The sequence below is a fragment of the Plectropomus leopardus genome, chromosome 12 (genome assembly GCF_026936395.1).
Source record: "Plectropomus leopardus strain MGB_pleo_1.0 chromosome 12, ASM2693639v1, whole genome shotgun sequence".
In the NCBI taxonomy this organism is placed as follows: Eukaryota; Metazoa; Chordata; class Actinopteri; order Perciformes; family Serranidae; genus Plectropomus; species Plectropomus leopardus.
The window spans coordinates 8,850,526-8,875,077 of NC_142187.1; the positions used below are offsets into that span (position 1 = coordinate 8,850,526).

The 24,552-nt window shown below is 38.3% G+C and overlaps 1 protein-coding gene across 2 annotated transcripts in view; it reads left to right on the forward strand.

Moving 5' to 3' along the window:
* larp4b (La ribonucleoprotein 4B) overlaps positions 1-24,552 on the forward strand; it is a 45,146-nt gene that overhangs the window by 8,222 nt on the left and 12,372 nt on the right. For both annotated transcript variants that reach the window (XM_088085200.1, XM_088085201.1), the window contains exons 3-12: positions 9,157-9,310; positions 12,252-12,425; positions 13,892-13,970; positions 16,591-16,727; positions 17,269-17,372; positions 19,645-19,755; positions 20,523-20,576; positions 22,295-22,501; positions 23,139-23,245; positions 23,496-23,759. In XM_088085200.1, coding sequence (XP_087941326.1) covers positions 9,157-9,310; positions 12,252-12,425; positions 13,892-13,970; positions 16,591-16,727; positions 17,269-17,372; positions 19,645-19,755; positions 20,523-20,576; positions 22,295-22,501; positions 23,139-23,245; positions 23,496-23,759 — 1,391 coding nt within the window. The remainder of the gene's footprint in view (positions 1-9,156; positions 9,311-12,251; positions 12,426-13,891; positions 13,971-16,590; positions 16,728-17,268; positions 17,373-19,644; positions 19,756-20,522; positions 20,577-22,294; positions 22,502-23,138; positions 23,246-23,495; positions 23,760-24,552) is intronic.

The following is a 24,552-nucleotide window of genomic DNA, read 5'->3' on the forward strand; positions in this document are numbered from 1 at the left end:
CTCTCTTTCATGAGCCTGTAGTGGCCACTGTTGATCACAGGCATGACGTTATGTTCCTTGTTGGAGTGTGAAGTCCAAGACTTTTAAAACAGAGCGGTAGAGTAGAGCAGCAGCTGAGTTTTGATTCTCATGCCTTCATGGGATGTGACAACACAACATAATGCTTTATCGACTAAACCAACTGGAGCTTAAACTGAGGCCTTGTCAGAAAGAGCTTTTAGGACTAAAAATAAGATGAAAAGTTACATGCCATGGTAGCCTGGATTTCATTGTTGAGCATGTTTTAGCAGCTCTATGTCATGTTTGCTCTGCCTCGTATTGATAGTCTTTCTGTCCATCTTTCCACAAAATCTGCAATGTGTGTTTGTTTTATTTCTCAACTGTGATTTACATAGAATGGTAGCTCTTTAAAGCATATTCTTATTACTTTTTTTTTTATAGATATATCAGTTGTTTTTTCCCCCTGATAAATTGCCCAGCCTGTAAAAAATGTTAGAAAATGGTGAAAACTATGCATCATGTTTTTCAGGACAGACAGACAGGAATTTTAACATCTTCAAATTGCTTGTTTTGTCTGGTTAGCAGTCCAAAAGACCCCAAATTTTATAACCAGGAATACAAAACAGGGGAAGCTGCAAGTCAGCACACAGTACAAAAGTATTCTGTTTACAATGATAAAAACCAGACAAAGGCTGCAAGACCTCACACTTGTGAAGCTTGAACTATCAAATATTTGTCATTTTTGAGTGATTATTACATTTACTATTCAGAAGTTCGTCTGAATAATTGACCATTCATTTTCTCTAAATTGGTTTATCGATGGATCTACTAAATCTCAACAATATGGTACAGAAATGTGAAAGAATCCTGTAGTATTTATGATGGAAAATCAGTAGAAATGATAACTAGTAAAGTTTAGTTGATGTTAAAGCTGTCAGATTTATGGTTTCCACTTTAAGGAAAGTTCAGAACACACAATGCCGTTACTTCTACAGTCAAAACCTAGACGTAGAATTACCGTCAAACACAGCAGAGCCCTAACACTTAGTCAGCACTTTATATTAGTGTGTTTCCCTCATAATATAGAGGTAGCTGCTGGAGCTAATGGCAGGTTACTGTGACCCTGCCTGAGTGTAGTAGGCAGAAAATACTTTTTCAGTTTTGGCTCTATTGAGGTTTATTGTTAAAGATTTAAATGTATGTGTCGGAGAACTTGACAAAACTCTTTAAAATGTATATTGCCTCCTTTAGCAAACAACAAAATATCAGTAGTTTAGTATAAGTGAGGGGTCCGTGCGCTCATATTTGGTCGCCTTGTCAGCTTGTCCACCTGTTCTCTAGAAGGTAATTAGTAAAGATGCATATAACTCAACAAACTTCACCTAACAGTTGTGTAAAAGCAGTACCTCCTTTCATTCAAATGTAATGACTGCAACAATTTAACTTTCTACATTAGTATTATGGGAAAAATAAAGACTGGTAGCAAGCTGACCTCCCTCCAAAATATTCATCTCTACTGAATTGCATCTTTTACTTGAAATAATAGTAGACAGAACTGATTATAAATTGCAGCCATGAACGGGTTGTTATTGTTCCCATCAAGAAGAACTGTTTAACTGCTGTGGACAGACTACCATAAGAGCCTCATTGTGTTTTGCAAAGAGTGTCTGAAATTTGTTTTTGTTGAGTCTTCTGCAAATATTGTCTCTGCCAGATAAACCTCAGTTAAATAACTTTCACTTTCATTCCGTGGCCTCAAGCCATTACTGACTGAAAATAAACTGTGCAACACGTTAATATTAATCCTTCTTCTCTAGTTGTGATTTGTGTGTCTGGATTTTCAAAAGGTCACTAAGGGTGTTAATGAGACATTTGCCATTACTTAAAACCAAGTCAATAGTTTTCATCATAGTAATAGGGGGGAACACATCCTGCAGTTTCAACTTTTATTTCTGTAACTGTTTTTAGAAAGGTTTCATCAGGACCTGTTTTTCCCGTGTGCTGATAGTTCAGTGCTCTGCCTGTCATCACCCATCTTACAGACCAAACAATATGTTGTTGAAGTCATCATTGCACTTTGTCCTCAGACGTTGAGGTGGTGTAAATGGGTCAACAAAGCAGGCCTTAGTAGAAAACTTTATGAGGTGTGTCGGCCTGGGTATTGGTACTCAACATCTTTTAAGGTATCGACCTAAACAGTTCAGCACAAAACAGTATTGAAACTTCTCCAGTCAAACAGTAACGACATTCAATTCTTTTATAGCTGGAAAAAATACTATTTGTAGGGTTTTGCTTACACTGGAATGATTGAGCCTTTTTCCTTTTGGCTGAGGAGGTTTGACAGATTAAGGAGAAACCAAGACTCTATACTGTATACCTAGATAGTGGCTGACTAAAACCAAACTCGACAGTTTGGTCAAAGACACAGATATTAGGCCTTTCAGTCTGATTTTATTTTCACTTTTTGCAGTTGTTATGAGAGTGTCAAATGTCCAGAGCGATTTACTACACGCATTACACCTCTCATTGGTTGGACCATTTTTACTTGATGTCGTTATGCCACACATCTGTCAGCCACATGCAAAAAAGACTAACGGTGAGTAGCAACAAAGCAAGGTTAGTTAACCATGTGGAACAGATGTCGAGGAGTAGGGTGTTTGGAGTAACGACCTGTTTCAATATGTATATGGTGATAAACAGGAACCAGGATTTGACTGTTTCTAGTTGACACTTAATATGGTGAGTGACAAGTGAGTTTAACCCCCCCCCCCAAAAAAAAAAAAAAAATATCTGAAGTGAAAATTTCTAAATTAACATGACGTGATCTGTAGTTGGCTGCGTATGTATGGGAATAGGGCATAAAAGACAAATGACACCAGAATGCAGAGGACTGTGCATCACCAGAGCTGTTTGACCCTTTAGCACCAAGCTAAAGAATTTGCTGTTTATTTAAAACCTTTAAACGTGCAAGCAAATTAAAAACACTGTTTTTATAAAGAGTCATAGAACATGTATAGCAGCACTGACAAACCTATTAATGTCATTCCTCTGTCCTCAAACCTATCCTGAGAGGAAAACATGGTCTGTCAAGCAAAGAAATGTAGTGACTGTGCAAAAAAATCTGTACATTCAGGAAGCAAAAAGGAAGCCAAAATATCATATGGTGTACAGCAACGAGGAAGCTCTATTCATGCTAAGGTCTATACCTGTGTGTTTTGTTACTGACTTCCTTGTGTGAGTAATCCCACATCCCCACAGACTCCTCTCAGACGGTTTAGCCTATGAATCTGCTGTGGTGCTGCACATCCCTGCTGGTTTGATTGATGGTAGCACATGTGACAGTTAAGCATGTGACTCGCTATCAGGGCTAAATGCGGTCACCAGGGTGGGATATTACACTAACCTCAGGCCAAATACTGTAACTTCTGGGTGTGACAAGTAAACTTACCTCTTTCTACCAGCCACTTAACCAACTTTCATTTAGATTTCTGATTCCTCCCTAAAAAAAGACGAGGCTGGTTAGACTAAAGGTCGGTGGTGAGTAAAGTAGCTTTGTAATATAGATAATAATAAAAAAAATCAGCTGTACACAGTATATGGCACCAACACTATGGCTTTAGGAGGAAAGTGTTAAGGTTCAAGATCACTTCTTGTTTTGGTTGCAGTTGCATTTCTGGCACCAGTGCTTTAAATCATTCCTCCTTGGATCAGAGATGACCCCTTCTTTGTTTTTTAAAGGAAAAGCATTCTTAGTCTAAATACTCTCTCAAGCAATGATGGTAATTCACAGCTGCTGCTTCAGGGCAGAGGAAACACAGGGAATGAAATTGAGAAAGTGAACCTATGTCTGCCACAAAACAAGCACAGGGATGTGTCTTCCTGCTTCCCTGATGGGTTTCAATCAACCTCTTCAAATAGGAAAGAATGTGAAGCTAAGGAAATGGGTAAGAAGTAAGCGGATGGCCTTCAGGCAAAGAAAAAGTTATTTTTCCTGAGAGCTCCAAAATTAGGAAATGGAAAGAGCCTGCTGTCTTTTTTCCACTGTCATTTACACATGCACAAGATTGGAAAGAAGATTGGCAGCGAAAAGGAAGGAGCAAACTCCCCCCTGATTGAGTCCAGTGGGCTAATGCTTCAGGCTGTAGGTCTCATTACAAGCCGGGATTAGTGGTGGGAAAAGCGGTCAGAGAACCAAAACACTGCTTCCAGGGTTGAATACACACAGTTCACAATGTTAAGGCTGCTGAGCAAAGCCTGAGACATAGGAAATCTTTTCCCTGCAGTTTTTCAGTTAATAAGTCATAAAATTCACCAGAGGTCCGTACAGAAGCTGGGGTTCATTCCAGGCCACCTTTATAAATGCACATTTTATTTGCTTAAAGATTTCACTTCACTTCACTTTGCTGCTCTGCTGTTCTCAGTATATTCAAGAAGACTTCCAAAATATGCTATGTGAGGAAACTGTAAAATCAAAGTGTTGGGACCATTGGAAGTCAACTTAAAATGTCAACCACATACATTGTCAGTAATTTTCACAGAATTAAGATAAAAGAGCCTGTTGTTAATGCTGCACTCTTATTTCTACATGCACTGTAGAACACTATTAAAATCACATAAATGATTATGGAGCATTCAACTTAGAAATATTAAGACATTTAATTTACCAAAGAGCACCTAGTAGATCTTAATAATAGAAATTGTAAAATAACAAATTAGACTTCTAAAAGTAACATTAACATTTTAAAGGGAAATATGACAATTAATTAAAGAACCAGTTACATTAAAAAAAAAAGTTTTTTATCCAAGTAATCAAAATCTAGTTTACCCCCACATTAAACTGATGCCATGTGGTGCCACCAAACCCATGTGTTTTCCACCTCATTCCTTATTCACACGCACACGCATCCACACAGAGAGACAGAGCAATACGCCATATGCTTTGCACATATGTGTTAGAAACGGAGCAGAAATTGAACATGACCTATTTATAGCCCTGCATCTTAAATCGAATTGGTTACAGACAAAAGCTGGAAAGAAAAGAGGACTCCAACTGAGATCTGATCTTCATCTTGTTCGGATGAAGTGACTGCAGAAATAATCAAAAAGAAACAAAATGCTCAGGAAATAGTTCAAATATAATACTGGTTATTTTAACTTCAGACACTACAAATACAACTTCACACTTGACTCTTAACCATGTACCACACAGATGGTATGAAAAATTTGCATAGTTTGAAGTCAAACTTGTTATCTTTGGACATTCTTTAATGTGAGAATATGATCTTTAGCTTTTGAGTTTGTGTTTAAGTATAGTGAAGTGCATCCCACTGCTCTTGAGGTCTTACAAATTTCTGTTTAATTTCTCACTTAGTCACATCTTTGGAAGTCAGCTGTTCGGTGGAAATATGGCTGAAATCAGTGTAGATCTATAACTACATTGTATGAAAGTAACCTAATTGTTTAGTGCAGTAAACTGGGCTTCAGCTGCCATGTATTATATCAGACAAAACTTATCACTCTATAAAGTTTAGTTTTAAGGTTTTTGCTTTAGCATTTAGATTTTTAAACTATAAATTGCCTGGAAACATTATTTTTTATTGCAAACTTTTGTGAAAGGATAACATAATATAATAATATGATTCCACTTTAATGCTAAAGTGATGCTATCTTGAGCTGGTGATGTCATTTGAAGCCAGAGTCTGTACAGTAGCTGTCTCCATGCTGGTGGAGTTTCCGCCCAAACACCCGTCTGACCAAATCGCGAGCAGAGCCATTGATGGCAAGCACTCAGATTGGCACACACAGCTGTCAGTCATGGCATCATTTCCCTTTTTTTAAAACATTAACTAACTAATTAAGATCGAGATGTTTTTGCTTCACTTTTGCGGAGCTTTCACGTCGTCCATATAGTCTAAAGTTGGGACATTAACACAAAGCAGGAGTTTATCCATTATTGTTTTTTCTCCGATCTGCATTTTTTCATGTCGACCTCAACCTGCTGTTATTAGAGAGTCAACTTTTATGTGACTAGCAGCTTTTATTTTAGAAAATACAGTACTTTCATTTTCTTTTTCTTTCATTAACTTTAGCAAGTGATGTATCGGCCTTCCTGTCATTTTCAGTAAACCAAAAAGTTGCTGTTGCATGAAGTAAAATCCCAATATAAGAGTTGTTATTCCTTCAGGTCTGTTCACAGCAGCCTGTAGAGCTGCATAGATCTCACACATGCCTATCACTTGTTTTGTGGTACTTTTCCTGTCATTTTGTTCATGGATGCAGATAGTTAGCTTGCAAGCCTTTCAGGAAGTTGATGTCCCCATTTTTAGTAATATTTCTAATTATACATGACTGTTGTAACTGCAAGTGATGAATATTGATAACTTTGCCTGCCAGTAGAATTTGTATTATTTTGTTGTGTCTGGAAGTTTCACCAAAGGGAGACACTAGGTTTGAAAACTATCTTCAGAGAAACTGAAGTGGTAATACTTCATCACCATAAACCACTTGTGTTGATGCTATACCAGTCTAATGGTGCAGGAAACAGTGCTCAGGACGAAGCATTTTTACATTAGATGTGATGCGTTAGCTCCCTGATTGCTCAGCACTCATCTGGCCCACTGTCCCCTTCAGCTCTGTAGCTGTCAGAGAGGGAAGATGAGCCTCGGGTCTGTAGACAGACAGATCCGTCCAAATTCAGCTGTTTTTGTTTTCTCCCCTGAAGGACTCTTGCATGTCGGCTGTCTCTGTATTTCTGTCTGCTGCTCAGAGCTCCCCTCCATCAGACAGGCAGAGCAATAAACCCAGCGCTACACCGGCTGCCCTCCGATGACACCGACAATAACTCGTCTCTGTCTGCAGTTCATGATGAATCACATCTTCTCCGCTCCTCCTAAAAAACGCCCTCAATCAGGGTCGCAGATAACCTTTTCCTCCTTCGTGAAGGAAGGGAACATTTAAAAAATTTTGAAAGGTCAAGCGGTAACCAGAACATACACATCCGGTGATGTCAGCAACAGTTTCTATGGCAGCCGGCTCGGACAGGAGTGGGAGTTTTTCATTAGTGCAGGGCTGGATTATTAGCAGAGGTGGGGGTGTGTGTCTGTCTGGCCAGACGCATCCCGAATGATCTTGTAGTGCTGCGTTCGTGAAATACGACCCAGGAACAATATCTATCGCTGCTCATCTTGTATCAAGTTAGTGTTATGTCCTTAACTCCCTCTCCTTTAATCTATCCTCCTTAGTTTCTGTGACTTATTCTATATTTAACTCAACTAGCTGCCTCTTAAATAAGAAGCAGGTTTTCCCAGTCTTTCTTTTGCCTCAGCAACTCGTTAGCAGAATAATCTATTAAAACCAAAGCTCAAGAGGGCTGATTTAATTTGAGCGACGCCTCGGGGTTGATTTAGCTCGTGGATCACTGGAGCAGCCTCCGCTTGAGCTCAGGTGTGCAACTTAACACTCCCTCTACAGCTCCAGTATTTTGCCTGAGAATGACTCAGTGCAACGGCGACAAAGCAAAAGCAGAGACGGCTGCTCAACAGAAGCAAGACAGCCAGTCAGCTCCTGCAACGTCAGCCGAGCCCACCGGGGCAGCAGAGCCTCAGTGCTGTCATCAGATTTGTTGAATCAACCTAGCAGCTCGGATCTGAGGGGGCCAGACAGAGCGTGGCAGTGCCTGTGATTTGGCGAGGATGACTTGGAGAGCTGCACTGGTGGCTGCTTCACTTGAAGGAGCCCCTGTTATGGCTTAAGGCATACAATGTTGGTTGGAAGTCTCCCTCCAGCTTCCTGTGGAGATATTTAGACTGTTTGTATGTGTTAATCATGGATTGGATGCAGTGGAGCCTTATATCACCACCGTCAGGAAGCGCCTGGCCCGCTTTTCCTCAGGACTTCAATGAAACGCTGGCTCTGACCACGGCTCTGGGTTACAGTCTGTTAGCCTGTGAGACATGCATGCTGAACTACTGCTTTGAACCTGTGAGTATGTCCAGCAGGCAGTAGGGCGTTATGGCCCTGGTCCCTGCCAGCTGAACCTGTGTCTCTGCTGTGTGAAACCGTTCCTGTCAGATGTTGCTGGTCTTAGGAGTCTTGTTGGCAGGTGATTGATGAGTGCTGATAAAGGATTTCTCCTGCCCAAACTGGATAATTCACTGAAATTGTGCATATTTCTGTACCTTATTTACTCATGCAAAGATTCAGTGAAAGCGATGAAGTCATTTAAACCTAATTTCCCTAGATTTGACAGTAAACTGAGCAAAGAGGATATTACTTAATTGGTCTATTTAAACTTACAGTTTTGTTTTAGAAGATATTCCAATATTGGTTTAAATGATAATAAGCCTCCAACTTGTGTCTTGACTCATATGCAAACACTTATGATGAAGTGTCATGAAGTTGTAAAAGGGATGTTGTTTAACACAACTTGTAAGCAGAGAGTTGTGCGTGAGTATAATATGTGTGAAGCACATAAGTTTTCTCAGCTCGCATGGCGAACTGAGTGATGATAGGTAAAAATTATAAACATAAAAACTCTGGTAAAACCAAAATTCTCAAAAAAACAGAATAGGGTGTATGTTAACTTTTTTTTTTTTTTTAAATTGTCTGTTGAACTGTAAAAGGGTCACAGACTAAAGTAGGCCTCTAAGTTGCAATATCCCATAACTATGTCTTAACTGTCATGGATTCTTCAGCCCTAGTATGATGTTCATCATTAAATAACTTACAGGCAAAACACTTATGGCTTAAATCAGTCACAATTTTGTTTTATCCAGAATCTGCTGTTTTTGTATCTGTGCTCTTTGTCTTGTTGCTTAATTTTAGTGTAGCGCTTGTCTATTTTCCTCGTCCAAATTTTTACTGGCAGGTCAAAATGTATGGTATGTGAGTTTGTCAGTTTTTTTGTTGAGTGTAAAACATTTATATTATTATTTATATTTTTACGTGATGACTAATCCACAACAAGCTCGTAATACTTTATAAAATTTTAGTTTACTGCCCATTTATATTCAACATTTTTTCCTGTCATGAATCAGCATTAATAGCCATGTACAATGAGTCAGTAAATCTTTGTCTTTCTTTACAGCTATTGATGTGCTGGCATCCATCCGCTAACATTGACAGCCCTGACCAAACTCTGTTTTTTTTCTTTCACAGGAATCAGCCAAGGTTTCAGACCTCAACCCCAATGCGAAAGCATGGGCCAACCACATGTTTAGCCTGGACCCCAGCGGAAGTGCTGACACCACAACTGCTGCCCTGCAGCCATGGAAGGAAGGCTGCGATAGTTCGGCCGACCCCGGCCCAGAAGGTCAGCCAACAATTTGGGATGCAATATATGTTGATGACTTCTACACGATGCACCTTTTTTTTCTCCATTGTAGTAAATTAAAATAAATATAAATGTGCGGCGCTCAAGGGTAGAAAATCAACTAAAGTCATCTTAAACATGTAAATCAAAAAGGATGCACATCCCAATTAACAAGCCGCAGAAAGGTTGGATTGTACAATAATGATCGAAAAGCAGTGTCAGAATATGCTTGAATTGGGGGAAAATAAGTTTCCTGCCACTTTTTTATTAGGGCTCTTTATTTGACCAAGCCACCTGAGACATCATAGGACCCCCATGACTTCCATTACCATCAGGTGAAATTCTATAAGCGGAAGTAAGAAAGTAATGTTTTTATTTAAGATGAAATGGACAGATTTTTATATCTAATACTGTGGCCACATAGCTTGGAACTTCTAAAATTCAAAATAATATCTGTTGGAGTAGTTGATAAAATAAACATGGACAAACATGGTGGTGAGAAAGAACTAGGTTGTAGTTGTGTCTGAGGACAAGTCAACTGAATGAATCCGTTCCAAAATGTTTGAGTTGTGTTTGTATGAGAGCAACAGCTGTGGTTGAATCATCGGAAATAAAGTGAAGTGTCAGTTGGGCGTGAATACTAGTTAGTTTTTTTGTTTTAATTTTGAAACACCTCACAGAGTAGAGGGGTCATTTGAAGTTGAAGGGTGGGATGGAGTTGAGGTATTGAAAGGAGCTGCAGTGTTTGAATGCAGTTTATTTACTGCTCACCTGTCAACATATATGCTAGTATATCTGTAATAATCCAGTAACGTTGGCTCGTTTAAATATTAGTTGGGCTGTACTCACAAACCTTTATTTTTTAACTTTGCAGCCTGCCTCTGTCCATTCTTGTCACTTTTCTTGTCATGTGGAGACGCCTCTTAAATCATTCATACTCAATTTAGTTTGAGCTATGAATATTCCAACCACAGTCACCGTTCCCTCTACACAAATGACCGTAATCACTCACTTTAATGTGCCCAGCCAAGTATAGCCAACGCAGAGGCAACAAGGATATGGTGGCGAAACAGAAATTATTGATTAGTCTGACTCTGATTGACGTCTCGGCCTATTTCATGTCCTACGTCTGCGAGGACATTTATGGAAAATTCATAGCAGGAGACTAGAGACTTAAGATGATCTGGTCATTCACATAGTGGCCTTTTTCACCACTACAAACTCACTGAATTTGCCGTTAGGGAAGCAAACTTCTTTTCCTCAGCATGAACAATGCCTGGTTTCACCCCCCCCATGACAACTCAGTGTCACGCTAGCTATATTTGTAGGACATAAAAGCCCTTGCAGATGGAGTTTTTTTTGTATCTTTTGCTCAGTCAGCACCATAAAGGAGTTGTGAATTAAATTCAGGCATTTGAAATGGAAGCTACCCACATCTTAACCTCACTACTGTCCCTGCTCTCATGCAGGTTTCTCTAACATTAATACTAGTTTCCTTTTTTTCTTTTTTCTGTAGAACGCAACTATGATTGCGTCTTAAGTGTCGTCAATCTTATTACAACGTCAATAGATTTGGGAAGATGTTTATTAATTGTGTCCCAATATGACCACTCACTTTACATGGTAAAGTGTTAACCATCATTTTGTGTTATGGAGAACAATTTCAGGGATGGAGATCTGACAAATGTAGAGGTGACTTTATTCGAGCCCTAATTTCCATTACTATCAGAATACATCTTCTTGAAATCCTATTACCAGAATCTTTAAGAGTTTAGTGAATTAGATAATAACACTTTCTAGGGAAAAAAATAGAGTAAGTGTGTAACATACAGGTGCACTTTCCAATTCCTCCTTGAAAACTCTCCTCCTCTAAGGATTAGTCTTAATCCGCATCTGGTAAACAAGCTTTAAATTTATGTGCTCAATTAAACTGCAGCACTTTGGGTGATAACTTTCTTTTTGGTGTTTGTGCAGTTTTCTTTAAACTCATCCTGTGTTGCAGACTATTTGGAATGTCTCTAGATTATGTTAAAAGTTGTCTGAAGTTTTTAGACTAAATGTTATGAAGTTGGCAAATGTAAGGATAACTGGAGGTTTAACATAACGTCTAAAAGACTGTTATAGAGCAGGCAATTGCAGGTTCACCACCTGCAAAAACCAGAGCGATTATTATAAAGAGATTACCTGACAATCAAACAGTGATGTCTGGGTTCATTTAATATTGGTGCATTGTACTTTCTGTTGTCCTGCCAGCATAATACAATAATTTATATGGCATCTGAATAACTTATGAATTACCTGGCTGCAAATCCTCAATCCTCAAAAGAGCCCTTCTTTTTGTCTCAATTACAGGATCAAGCCGTAAGGGTTTCATATTAAAGACAGATTTTTATTTCTAATTTCTGTGTGATTTAAAGTATATTTAATATGGTTTGTTATCTGTTGACGCTGTTTCCTTTAAACTAAACACTTCCTCTATGTTGTCTTAATTTAATTTAATAAAATGTTCTGCAGCACTAATTTAGTCAGTACAACAACATGATTATGTCATACTCATCATTCTGTTACTTTGAGTTTCCTGTTCCAAGTAAACATCATTTTCATTCTCAAGTCATATCCGGCTTCTTTTACTTCCCCCTCCTTATTTCTTTTTATTGCTGTTACGGCACTGTCAGTGAAACTCAACTCTTTTTCTCGAAAATGTTTCACAGTTAAAGAGCAGCTCAGATGATGTATTTCCTCCCTTTTATTTGTGGAATTTTGATGTGAAGAATTTCCTATCAAGTATTCAAACAGTATTCCTTTTTGGTAATGACTCAACATATGACATGAATTAATATTTATTTATTTATTTATTTATTTATTTATTAATGTGTTGATGTAGTAGGGGTGATCTCGCTTGTCCTCAATGTTTTTAAATTTCCCTTGTTGAATGTCACAGGCTATGAAGCCAGTGAGGACAAGGCTTTCAAGGAGCCCCTACTAACCGACCCAGATGAGCCTCCACCGGTGCCGGTAATGCTGGCAGAGCCAGCCCCCGTGGCCTCCGTCACCCTGGAGTGCTCAGAGCCAACATACACAGAATACCCCGAGCCTGGGCAACCAGGGCGCACAGGTGAGCTGGTTAGTGATCGGTTGTTTGTCAGAGCAGACAGAGCGGCTGTTCTCAGATCAGTGCGGGTTACCAAGTGTCTGCAAGGCCTGGACATTTCATTCACTTCCCATCTATGCATTGAGTTAGTTTTGTGGCATCCTCAACTCAATATGTCATCAATACCTGAAGGAACTTGGGCCTCTTTGACACATGGTTAAAACCCATTTTGAAGGTAAAACAAGCGTAGATTTCTTTTTTTTAAAAATTATTATTCTGCATATTTGTGGCTGTCGGAGTTAAAACTGAATCAAACTTAGAACTTCTGTGAAAAAAGGACAGTCCTTAGTCTTTAAAAATAGTGTCATTAAATAAGCAATGTCATTTTAAAAATTGCAACTGAGTGATTTTTCGTTGTCAAAAGGCTCCGAGCTACGGCAGATTGTGTATACTTGTTCTGATTGGCAGAGCAAGTGAATAATCACAGTTACCAAGAGATGCATCTCCTGTGGAGTGATGTAAGCAGTATTGTCTCTTTATTTTCTTAGTGATTGGAATAACATTGCATCATGTTGTTAAGAGGTGTGCTCAGCCTCAAGTGGCAGAATTTATTGACTGGAGGCATACAGTGACTGCTTAAGAGCTATTTGTTGTTATGATGTTTTATTTATGGCAGTATTAACCTTGACAAGACGTTCATCTCTAAATTCCCTCTACCTGAAAACAATGTCAACACAACATTTTCTGTTTTAAGACCTGAACCTGGATACATTTTCATTCAGCTTTTCTTGATCAGTAAATTTGCTGAAAAATCAAGAGAGGCGAAGTTTTGGTGATCTACTAACAAACATGTTCCATGTTTTGTGTATAACTACACTTTTTGTGTGCTTTTTAATATAAATTCTTCTTGAAATGTGGGCATCACTGCTCTGCCTCTCCCACATCCTGCTTTAATTTCAGTTTGTTTTATTCAGCCTTAAAATTCTGACATACTTTCTGCAATGAATGTCCACGGACAGCTGCGGACTCGTAGCAGTCGTGCAGACACACCTGCAATTCTGTTCATGCTACAATTGAGGGTCCGTGTCAGTCTAGTATTCCAAAAATGCACATTACCCAATCCACACTCCCTTCCAGTTGTCCTGGCTGTTTTTGTGATAATTTAACAATGAATTTTATAAATGTGGATAAAGGTAGATATCCTCACACAACCTCTTGACAAACCAGCTAGAGGCGCATATGCCACCAACTGGACTGGAATGTGGAACAAGAGATTATATTTTGTAACTGAAGCATATGCACTCAGCGCATATCCTATGCGTTTCGTACTGCCCAGACACATATTTTGGGCTGCATGTTGACCTTCGTTAACGCAGAAAGTAAGAAGCTGGCATTAGGTTTCACTGGTATGAATCTTGTTTTGCTCTCTAGGTCAGGGATTAGTTAAGGTGCTCTTTGATTTACCAAAACATCCCTCCGTGTGTCAACAGGCAGCGATCCCCAGCAAGAGAGTCCGCAGGAGGGCTTGAGGGAGCACCTGAAGAAGACCTTGGAGTTCTGTCTTTCCAGGTGAGTTTACCTCAATACTTTCACACCTAATTACACGAAAATGAGCATTTGGGGGTATTTTTGACAAGAAAATGAAAATGTTTGCTTACAGAGAGGTGTCGGCAAGTTTTTTGTTATTTTTTTTGTATGAAAACGAAGCTACTGAATTATTAAGTTAGTCACTGAGGACCTCTAAATTATAGACTTACTTACTTACTAACTAGCCATGTTGTCATCAGTCATTATGTACAATTACTTTTCTTTGGATGCTCAGTATCCCATTTTTCAAAAGGAAGGGAAAAAAATGCTGAACCTCTAATTGTTAAGGAATTCCTTTTAATGAACAGCAGGCTAAAATCTCAGACCCCATCCACTTTTCTCACTGCTCAGCGACTGTTTCGCACTTGTTAATAGGGAAAAAAAAGCACTTAAATTAAGCCACAGCAAAAAAAATGACTGCTTTTAAGTGATCACTAATGAACACCCGGACCAGAGCAAAAAGGCTCTTGTGGATGACTCAGTGTAATCTCTGGTTATTTTGCCTCATGAAATACTGATGATCCTTTTCGTCGTCAACAACACAACAGATCATCTCACTGTGTTAAAAAGAATGTTGTCAACACATTCATTACATTCACCAGTATCACATTCATCAGCATCCTCCCACCTGTCTAAATTTCTGCATTTACAACTATATGTGGAGTGTGTGTACCCAGTGCTCACATGGCCTTCTACGCAGATACCCAGTGTAGTATAAACTGTGTGGTGGCATTTTGGAGTATCCAGCACTTAAAGTTTATGGAATTTATGGATTTTTTGCAGTTTTCAAAAGTCTGAAATCATATAAATAAATTGCCTAAAGAGAACTGCAACCTCATCCAATCTAAATCCAAACCTCCTCCACAGAGAAGTGGCTGCTGTTGAGTTTGTTGTTGATCTTTCTCCGAGTGCAATTGTTGCTTTCTGTTTTTTAGGAGGCATGTTGGAAATGGGTTTAATTTCAGAAATCAGGTTAATTCTCTCACTCCTCTTAGCAGAACAGGAAACTATCTCAGTTTTACTTTTTCTTTTGATACAACAATTTTATTTTATGTTGAACATCTTGCTTATCACAGCTTTTACCAAAAATTGACTTAAACATTATTGTTACCAAGCAGAAAATTGTTTTACAGTCCAGTGAAACTTGTAACACACAAACTTCAGCATTATATAAATCACAATAAAATATCCCAAACATATAATAATAGTATACAATAAGGCTTCATATTTTGGCTCATTGCCACCCAAATCCTAAAATGATTTTCAGAAGGTAGGGGCAGCAGATTACTGTACCTCTGGGTCCTGCATTCCTAAAGCCCAACTAAACACACTCACATTTTCTCATTTCCTTTTGCAGCCTAAAACAGACAAGGCATTTTTTCTTTATTTCGGCTTAGGTGAAGGACATACATTTTAAATTACAGTATTCTGTATTTATCTCAAATAACCTCTGAACCCAAGTTCCAGCTAGCAGTTTTGAAAAGCATTTTTTTTTAATTGGCAAAATCACACTGTTTATCACAGCCAGAAACAGAAAAACAAAATTTCTGACAGTCCTTTAACATTTTTGCAATGGGATGCGGTGACATAACTGCAGTCTATGAATATCTGCACAGATCCATACAGCAAAGATGACTGCGATCTTCACAGTCTGCAGTGCAGAAAGGTAGAATAACCCCCAACCCATACCCGCATTTTCCATAGGTGTTAATGTTTGACCAAATTCTTAGGTTAAATTGTTTTTTTTTTTTGTTTTGTTTTGTTTTTTGCAAGAGCTGGAGTGCTCAATCATAATGTAATGTGAGTACCCTAATATGGAAATTATTCAAAATGCCAGCCCTAATTGATAATTAGTGATATATGTCTTTGCCATCCATTTGATGTGGGATGATTGTTTCTCTCTCTCTCTCTCTCTCTCTCTCTCTCTCTCTCTCTCTCTCTCTCTCTCTCTCTCTCTCTCTCTCTCTCACCCCCCCACTGTGGGCGTCAGGCGTGGTCTGAATGAAAGCTTTATTTTATACTGTTGAATGCCTCTGTGGTGTTGTTGTAACTGCTGGCTTGGGGGAAATCAAGCCGTCACAAAGTCTGACCTTTCTGTGATTTTTTTCTTTTTTTCTCCTCTTTATCAACTCAATAAAGTCAACAAGTATAGGTTTGTGTGTCGTTACCTTCTCCAACAGAGATCTAATAACAAAACCCAAATGACAAAGACTAGACATGAACACAGAGAAACCAGAAGTGTCAGGCTATTGAATACTGGATGAGAAAATATCTGGAGAAAGTGAAACCATAAACACCAATGTACATAACATTTCCTTTGCACAAAACCACTGAGTTCACAGTTAAATAAGCGAAGCAGCCAAGTGTGCTGCAGCTGTAGACTGTGGTATCTGAGAGGTTCACATTCCTATATTTGTTACTCTTGCTGTTTGATGTTCATTCAATATAAAGTTAAATATGACACCTGACAGGTGAGGACACCCTTTACATGGTAATCAGAAGTGTGGTTGACTTAATCTGTTTAATTAAAGGTTCAATTTCACCTCTGAACAGTTACAAGGACACATATTCTAACCACCTCTGGCTCTAATCTTTCTGTCAGGGAGAATCTGGCCAGTGACATGTACCTCATCTCCCAGATGGACAGCGACCAATACGTGCCAATTGTGACGGTGGCCAACCTGGACCACGTCAAAAAGCTCAGCACTGACGTCGAGCTGATCGTGGACATTTTACGATGTGAGTGTTTACTGATAACATTTTTTATCCTCCTCCTCTATGATTTTGCTCACCAACTAGCAACTAGTTGTAAAGCAGGATTTTGATGAGAGTTGCTTACCTGCTAAGGAAACTGTATGACAAGACAAACTAACCAGGCACGATGAATTTTTATATCAGTGTGTGGTCGGGGTTGATTTCCCAGGAGAGGCTGTTGAAGTGCATTCAGCAGTCTTATCCACTTGTGTTTGATTTATACAGTAGACATACTTAATTTACGACATAAATGAATCCTGTCTGGCTTGAAACTGCACTTTTATTTATGGCTAAGTGTCAAGATTTAATGTTTGTTTACAGTATCTTGTCCAGTTTCAAACTATAACTTATTTGTTCTGCCGTTTGGCCTCATGTATTAGTGTTTGATCTCTGTCACTGTAATCTGAGACATTCAGGTAAACACTAGTTGACCAAGGCTAAAGAGTTCAAAGTTAAAGGCCAGTGGATGAGATTATATTTTTTAAAATTCAAACCATAATCTGTAAATGCTTCATTCTAATCTCAGCTCTGCCACTGGTCCAAGTGGATGAGAAGGGGGAGAAGGTGCGACCCAATCAGAACCGCTGCATCGTGATCCTCAGAGAGGTTCCTGAGAGCACGCCCATAGAGGTAAGTAGATGTTGCACAGTGTTGGGTCCATGTTCTTTATAGATATTTTTGTCAGAGATTGAACTCTCCCAGCAACTCTCCAGCATTAGAGCCTGCACAGAAGCCATGTTTTTCTTGTCCTTAAATCTATTGTTTTCAATATGGGTGTGTAGAAGGCATGCTCAAGAGCAAAAGCCACACTGCCATGGCGCGCAAGCATCCCCAAATGCCTGTTTTTCAGGGTGCAACAGCTGCGCCCTGATATAAACAAAGTGCACCACGTGTGATGATTAGAACCACTCACATCTTTCCTTTCTTCAATAAATATCAGTCTGTGATAAATATGGAGAAGGAGTTGATCATTTTAGTGCAGGGCTACCCAGAGCTTCACCTCTGTCCCAGGAACCAAAATTAGGCCAAATACAAACTTAAAAACAACACCAGAAAGAAGATCCGCTCAAAAATCTAAATTGTCCAATTATCCAAACATGTCTGGATGTGTGATTGATGGTTTAACTTCATGATCTAATCACATTTGTCTTCACATAAGTCATCACTTTATCTTTTATTTTCAAAGTGCGCCTGTATGTAATGACATTAGGCTGTGTGGGTAAAATTACACTAATGTGGCCTTTAAAGTTTTTCATTGTATATCAAATATTATTTTTTTGAAATATTCCTTCTATCTAAGAATCCAGAATAAAAAAAGATGGCCAAGACAAATTGGAAAAAAGGAAAAGAAAGAGAAAGAAAGACATTTGAATGCATTATTTGTAAATCATATCAGTATATATCAGTACCTTGCGCAGTCCAAGCTCTTGGTTGGTGCAGTCAGCTCACAGAGCACCATCTGTATAATAGCATCGGTTGAATAAACCATGACAGCAGTAGTGTGGTGACAAGGGAGCTCACCCCGCATTCACACATCCAATTTAAGCATCTCACCTGTTGTTCCTCACAGCCAATCAGGATTTTAATATGGAGACACACTGTCCTTTTTTTCCACTAATGCAGCCACAGCATAGGTATCACCCACATACAACATTGCATTTTTTAGGAGGTTTAATGTTACTCTGAAGCCTTTTCCGGCTACGGCAGCAGCCACAGAAAAATCCTGAACGTTCAAGCAGCACATCATTTGCAGAATGCTTGTAATATCAGTAAACTTATCTGCCTCAGCATGACAGATCATTTTGTCTCAGCAGTACATTATCAGCTTCGCAGTTTGTCCAATTAATTTTCTCATACATCATTTTTTGTTTTGTATCATGATGTGCCAGTGTTAAAGAAACCTGGCAGAAAATGCTATGTACGTGTGTATTGCAGCTTCACTAATTTTAAATAACATTAGGGATAAAAGTATGAAAGCACATTTTTTGTGCATTTTCTGCTTTAACATTTGTCATGTGCCGTTGGATGTTTTTATTCTATGTAGTTTGACACCCATGTGCTGACTTTTCAGACCAAAGTGAAATGTCATTCTTATCTATGTAAGTGATATTTATTCAGAACCAATGATGAGGTCAAAATCAAGGAAGGAAACCTATTATTATTATTGTTATTATTATTATTATTATTATTATTATTATTATTATTATTATTATTATTATTATTATTATTATTTATTGTTGTTGTTGTTATTAAATTGTAGTTTTTGTTTATTGTGCATCAACAGCAATACAGGCACATAATTAAATGCATTAGCCACATAAAGTATTCAGAGCCAACTTAATTATTTACAGCAGGACTCAGACATGTTTATTGACCTTAAAGCTATCTACAATCACATTAGCTCACAGAGAATTAAGCCTACAATATAACTCAAATCAAACCCCAAACACAATATGTTTGGGGTTCTCATTTTTTGCTTTAGTCCATTGTTCATAGTGTGTGATGAGTGAGTATGTATGTATAAAAAATGGGGACAACAGTCAGTTTTTGGTTGTGTTTTTAAGCAAAACAAGCCTGTAATCTGCATGTAAAATTCTGGATTATTTTCTCATAAAATTCCTCAGTTACGATAGCTTTGAATGTTTTAACACACCATAAATTAAATTAATTACACCATTGGCCCTCACACAGAAGAATTGGAAAGATTTTGGATGTTGGAAAATAATCACATCTCTTTTATGTCAAACTAAAGAATAAGAGTCTTTTCCCTGCATGACTAAATTCTTAATTTTTTTTGGTTTAGCTTTTATTTACTGGCTGCTATTTTGCAGAGAGGTTGTTTTGGTGCGTCACCATAAAAATAACTCAAGGCGATAACTTCATCTCCCGTTTTGTTTTGCAGGAGGTCGAGGCTCTTTTTAAAGGGGATAACTTACCCAAGTTCATCAACTGTGAATTTGCCTACAATGACAACTGGTTCATCACCTTTGAATCAGAAGCAGATGCACAGCAGGTAACAAAAGTGACACAGTAATATATTTTATTATTTTACTGTTTTTTTTTATTCGATTCCTTAAAGTTACAGTGAAACGGGAATTGGTATCCAGGGTGGCATTAATAAATTTGACCTCAGTCAAACTGTTTTAGAAATGTAAACAAAGTTTTGCCCTGCTGACATCCAGACATGCGCCTCCCATGATACTGCTCTACTAGCTACTTGTCTCATAAGCTTATGGTGAAATCCTGCTAGGTTAGGGTTCTCAACGGGCCGAAAAATTATAACCCAACCAACCTGTGTGAGTTGACTCAGGAACACGGCCCAGGAGTGTTAGGACCCGTTGGGCTCAGGTTGAGATTGAGAACTCTGTTTAGGTAATTTATTGTTTTCCAGGAAGAGAAAATAAAGATTTTTTTTTTACATATTGAGTGATAACTGAACAATCAATCCAGGGTCAGTGATTTAAATCTTTGGAAATGTGTTTTTTATTTCAGTGTCTTAGGATTTTATCATGTTTTCCATTTCCCATATTTCTCACTTTATATGTACAGGATTGTATTTCTCAAATGGCCCATTTTTTTTTTCTTTAGACAAAGTCAACCCCACTGATGTGCCCAATGTTTGGTTTTCCAGACTGATTATACTGATTGCACTGTTAGCAGTGTGATACTTCAAGATTCCTCTAGCATTAAGATGAATTGATTTATCATTTGTACTTCTGTTTTTTGTGTCATTTGAAATCCAACTGGTTATTTAACACTATTTATTTTCTTTTGATAAAGGCATATCAGTATCTTCGTGAGGAGGTGAAGACCTTCCAAGGGAAGCCTATTAAGGTAGGTTGGAGTACGTCACAGCCCTTTACACTGATTGGAGGCTTTCGTCGTGTGTACATACAAATACTGACCTGACAATTTAATACAAAGTGACATCTTAAATCACCAACACTCAAAAGACTGCAGGCGTAACCTTACAAATCCGTTTGGGCTAAATATATTTATGTTTGTCGTATCATCCACTCCTTTGTAAACGATAACGTTTCACTGTATGTGAGAGAACTTTACTCGCTGCTTTCTCAGGCAGCTGAGGCCATTGAGTTTGTATTAAGGACAAGTGATATAAAGCTCAGAGCATAAAATACAAATAACTATGGATTTTGGTCAGTTGTTGCCCGATTGGAAGAAATAAAAAGTCTAAACAAAACACTCCCCAAGCATTCATTTGTGCTATGGACTCTGGTTTCAAGTCACAGTCAGCACCCAATTTTTCTTTTTGTTCATTTCACCCACTCTTCTATTCATCTGTCTGTAGGCAGTTCTTCTATTTTTTGTGATGATAGAACTATGTCACAGTTAGTTTATGTGCTTCAAGCACATCTGTGCTCCCACAAAGTCTTAAATGTTGAATTTTCATTAGTGAAGAACAGGACAAAGATATCCTTCCTCGTGCATAATTAATCAGTGTCATAAAGAGACACATCAAGGTTTTCAGCAGAGAACTCTCAAATCACAGACCTTCACTTAAGAGGTTCGTTTAGAGGTGACGTGACTTCACACTTTTAAGTAGCTCCACTAATGTATGAAAATCCTCATTAACACCACAGAGGAAAAGCCTGGCTGGGCAGAGCTGCTTCTTCTTTCTTTCTATTTTTCTCCCACTCATTTATATAATGCGCTGTGGGCCTGCACACAGACAAAGTTAGATTTTGTTGCTTCTTTCATTTACTACTTTTTATTTACAATTAATCAATACATTTAGTTAAAGAGCAAAAAAGAGACTTCTGTTTCTGGGCCACATTTGCTGATATGCTCATCACATTGTGCTAAATTATAACTGATATGTGTCTGGCTTCCTGTGCATGTGGCCAGCTGTTACCGCCAATATTAATCAGGAACAAAACATTAATGAACTTTTTCAGGCAGTGTGTTTGCTACTAAGTGACTAACCATAAACTAATGGAACAAATGCATATTTAATAACTAATTAGGCAAAGAAAAATATGTAGACTCAGGCCGGTATTGATTAAATGGCTCAAAGCGAAAATTGGGATTTAGTGCAAGATAAATGCAAAACCCTTCACTTTTCTCCCACTTTTTTTTTTATCAAATCAAAGCAGACCTTCCTTGATGCCCTACTTTGGTGTTCTATTTGTTTTTGTACATCTCATTTCCTATAATTTCACCCCTAGTTTAATATCTGTTGGTACATTTTTGTATTTGACTGTTAGGTTGAGGTTACATGGGAGGTGCTACTGAACATATAAAATATTTTACTCAATTGAGAACATTTGAATAATTTTTGCACAGAAACATATCAGTAATTTAAAGCTTTTCCTGTTCTGAGCATATGTTTGACTTTCCTTTAAGAAGAAATAAGTTCTTTCTTCGCTTTCAGCCAAAAACCTATAAACTCCTTTGTTGACTTTTTTTATGTCTAATTCTTAGAACATGCATTTATGCAGGCCCCAGTATGCAGAAGATACAGAGAAATGTACAATACATCCATGTTGCTGGCTGGTGCTAATTCCCCACCCTATTCTGGCTTTCTCTACCAGGCGAGGATAAAGGCGAAGGCAATCGCTATCAACACTTTCATGCCAAAGAACGGTTACCGTCCGGTGGAGGTGAACCCATACGCCCAGCAACGCTACACGTCCTACTACATCCCACCGGTTTACAGCCCCCAACAACAGTTCCCCTTATACAGCCTCATCACTCCACAGGCCTGGTCGGCCACACACAGCTTCATCGACCCCACATTGGTAAGCGTTAGCTTGGTACATTTGGACTGGTACGAAAAATGATGCTCAATGTCTTTTCAGAAAGATGGAGCATCAAAACGGATGTTTTGATGTAGTTTTGCTGTTGTTAAACAGTCAATCAATATATCAATATGATGGCTGTTTTTTGTAGAGCCATGCGAGAAAGACAGCTTTGCTAATTGATATGCAAATAGTCATTTTGCGGCTGAAGTAGAAGATACAATTGAAGATACAATACATCAAATTTCCCCTCTGGGATCAATAAAGGATTTCTGATTCTGAAACATGTTTTAATTGTGTGGCAAATGTAAATATCAAAAAAGTAATTCACAGTGTTGTTTTGTAACTGTTCTTTATATGTTAATAACCAGTTTGTTTATATATACATAGGCTAGATTGGCTGATTGGGTGCTTAATTTGGTCTTAAATTCAAACTGATTAGGATATTTTAAGTGCCTCCTAGAACTGGTTTGTTTAGCTACTGCATGTGTATTTCTTCCAAGACTAATTTTCAATATAAAACACAACTTAAAACCATCAAATAAAAAGATGAGGTCCAAAAACTACTTTTTAAGTCACTTTTGATTATTTTGACGTCCTGTCTGTTCAGCTGATAATCTTGTTTTCTGTTTCTCAGGTTGCACCATTTCACAACAACCAGTTCATCAATGGATTTACCACGTCACACAGTTTCAAACCAGCAACGTCGCCCCTCACAGTCAGACACTACTCTCCCAGGAACAGGTTGGTATCTGTGACTTCTCATTCACTAAAAAGGGGAAAAAGCAGGAAAACAAACATCACCAAATCCTGCTCTTAGAAAATGTAATGCATCGTAAACTGTAAATTGTCATTTGTTGTGGTTGTTGTTGCAGTCTTAAAATAAAATTGGAATTTTTTTTGCTCATTTCATTTAAACTCAAAGTCCTGAATGTGGCTAAATGTCTGATACATTTTATTTCAGAAGTGTTTTAAATGCTCTTGTTTCCTGCAGGAATCACAGTAAACCTCATTTGAGGCCAACCATCCCCACAGCGGACCGCAGCACGGGCCTCCTGGACAACCCGGGTCTCTTCCCCAGCTTCCCCAGCGAGAGGCTCAACGGTGTTCGCAGCAGTCCGCCAACACGACTCCCCACCAGCCAGCCCAGAACCAGGTTACCCTCCACCGCAGCCTTCCCCCGCAGGGACACCGTGGGCACAGGACGCGTGACCGAGCCCACAACCCCAGACTACTCCCTGGGCATCGGCCGAGGAAGGTACGGCACTGCTTCAATGCACAAGTATTTCTGTGTACCACTAAATACTGCTGCTACCTTATAATAGTACCATGACAACCTGATAATACAGTTTTTTTCCTTTGCTTTTTGACGACTGTCAACTTAAATATTTTGATCGTACATTTTCACCATGTAGATAAACAATTACATTAAAACATCAATAGCAACAAAAAGAAACAGTAGGGCCTTAAAATCTAAATGTTGATATTGACTTGTCTGAAATATTGACTTGTAAGTGATTGTTATACTGAACTGAGTATTGTGTAAAAGGCTTTGCTTTCACAATTAGCTCTGCATTTAAATTGCACAACTTATTTCTTGACTTTGACTATGCAGAAAATGCAAATAGATTTGAGATCATGAACGAATAAAAAAAAAGGAGTTGTGAAAACTTTTTTTTCTCTGATCCAAAACATGTATATATATTTAAGTGCATTTATAAAATTAAAATAACAGTTCAAAAGCTACCACAAGCATCACTATATTTCAAATGAGTAAAACTGGAACTTAAGCTTAAAACACAATATAATGAAAATGTTTAGAAAAAGTGTGTACAAAAATGATGCACCTCACAGTCGTAAAGTGCGTAGTAACACCTGCTTGAGACATTTACATTTATTCTGTGGTATATATGGAAAACAGAGAAAGTCGCTCACACAATCCTTCTCTACAAAATAAAACTCTGTTCTTCCTCTACTCAAACTTTTGAGATTAGATGTAGTTCTGTCAGTGTGAGACATAAACCGGTCATTGCGGGTTGTTAAATCAAATG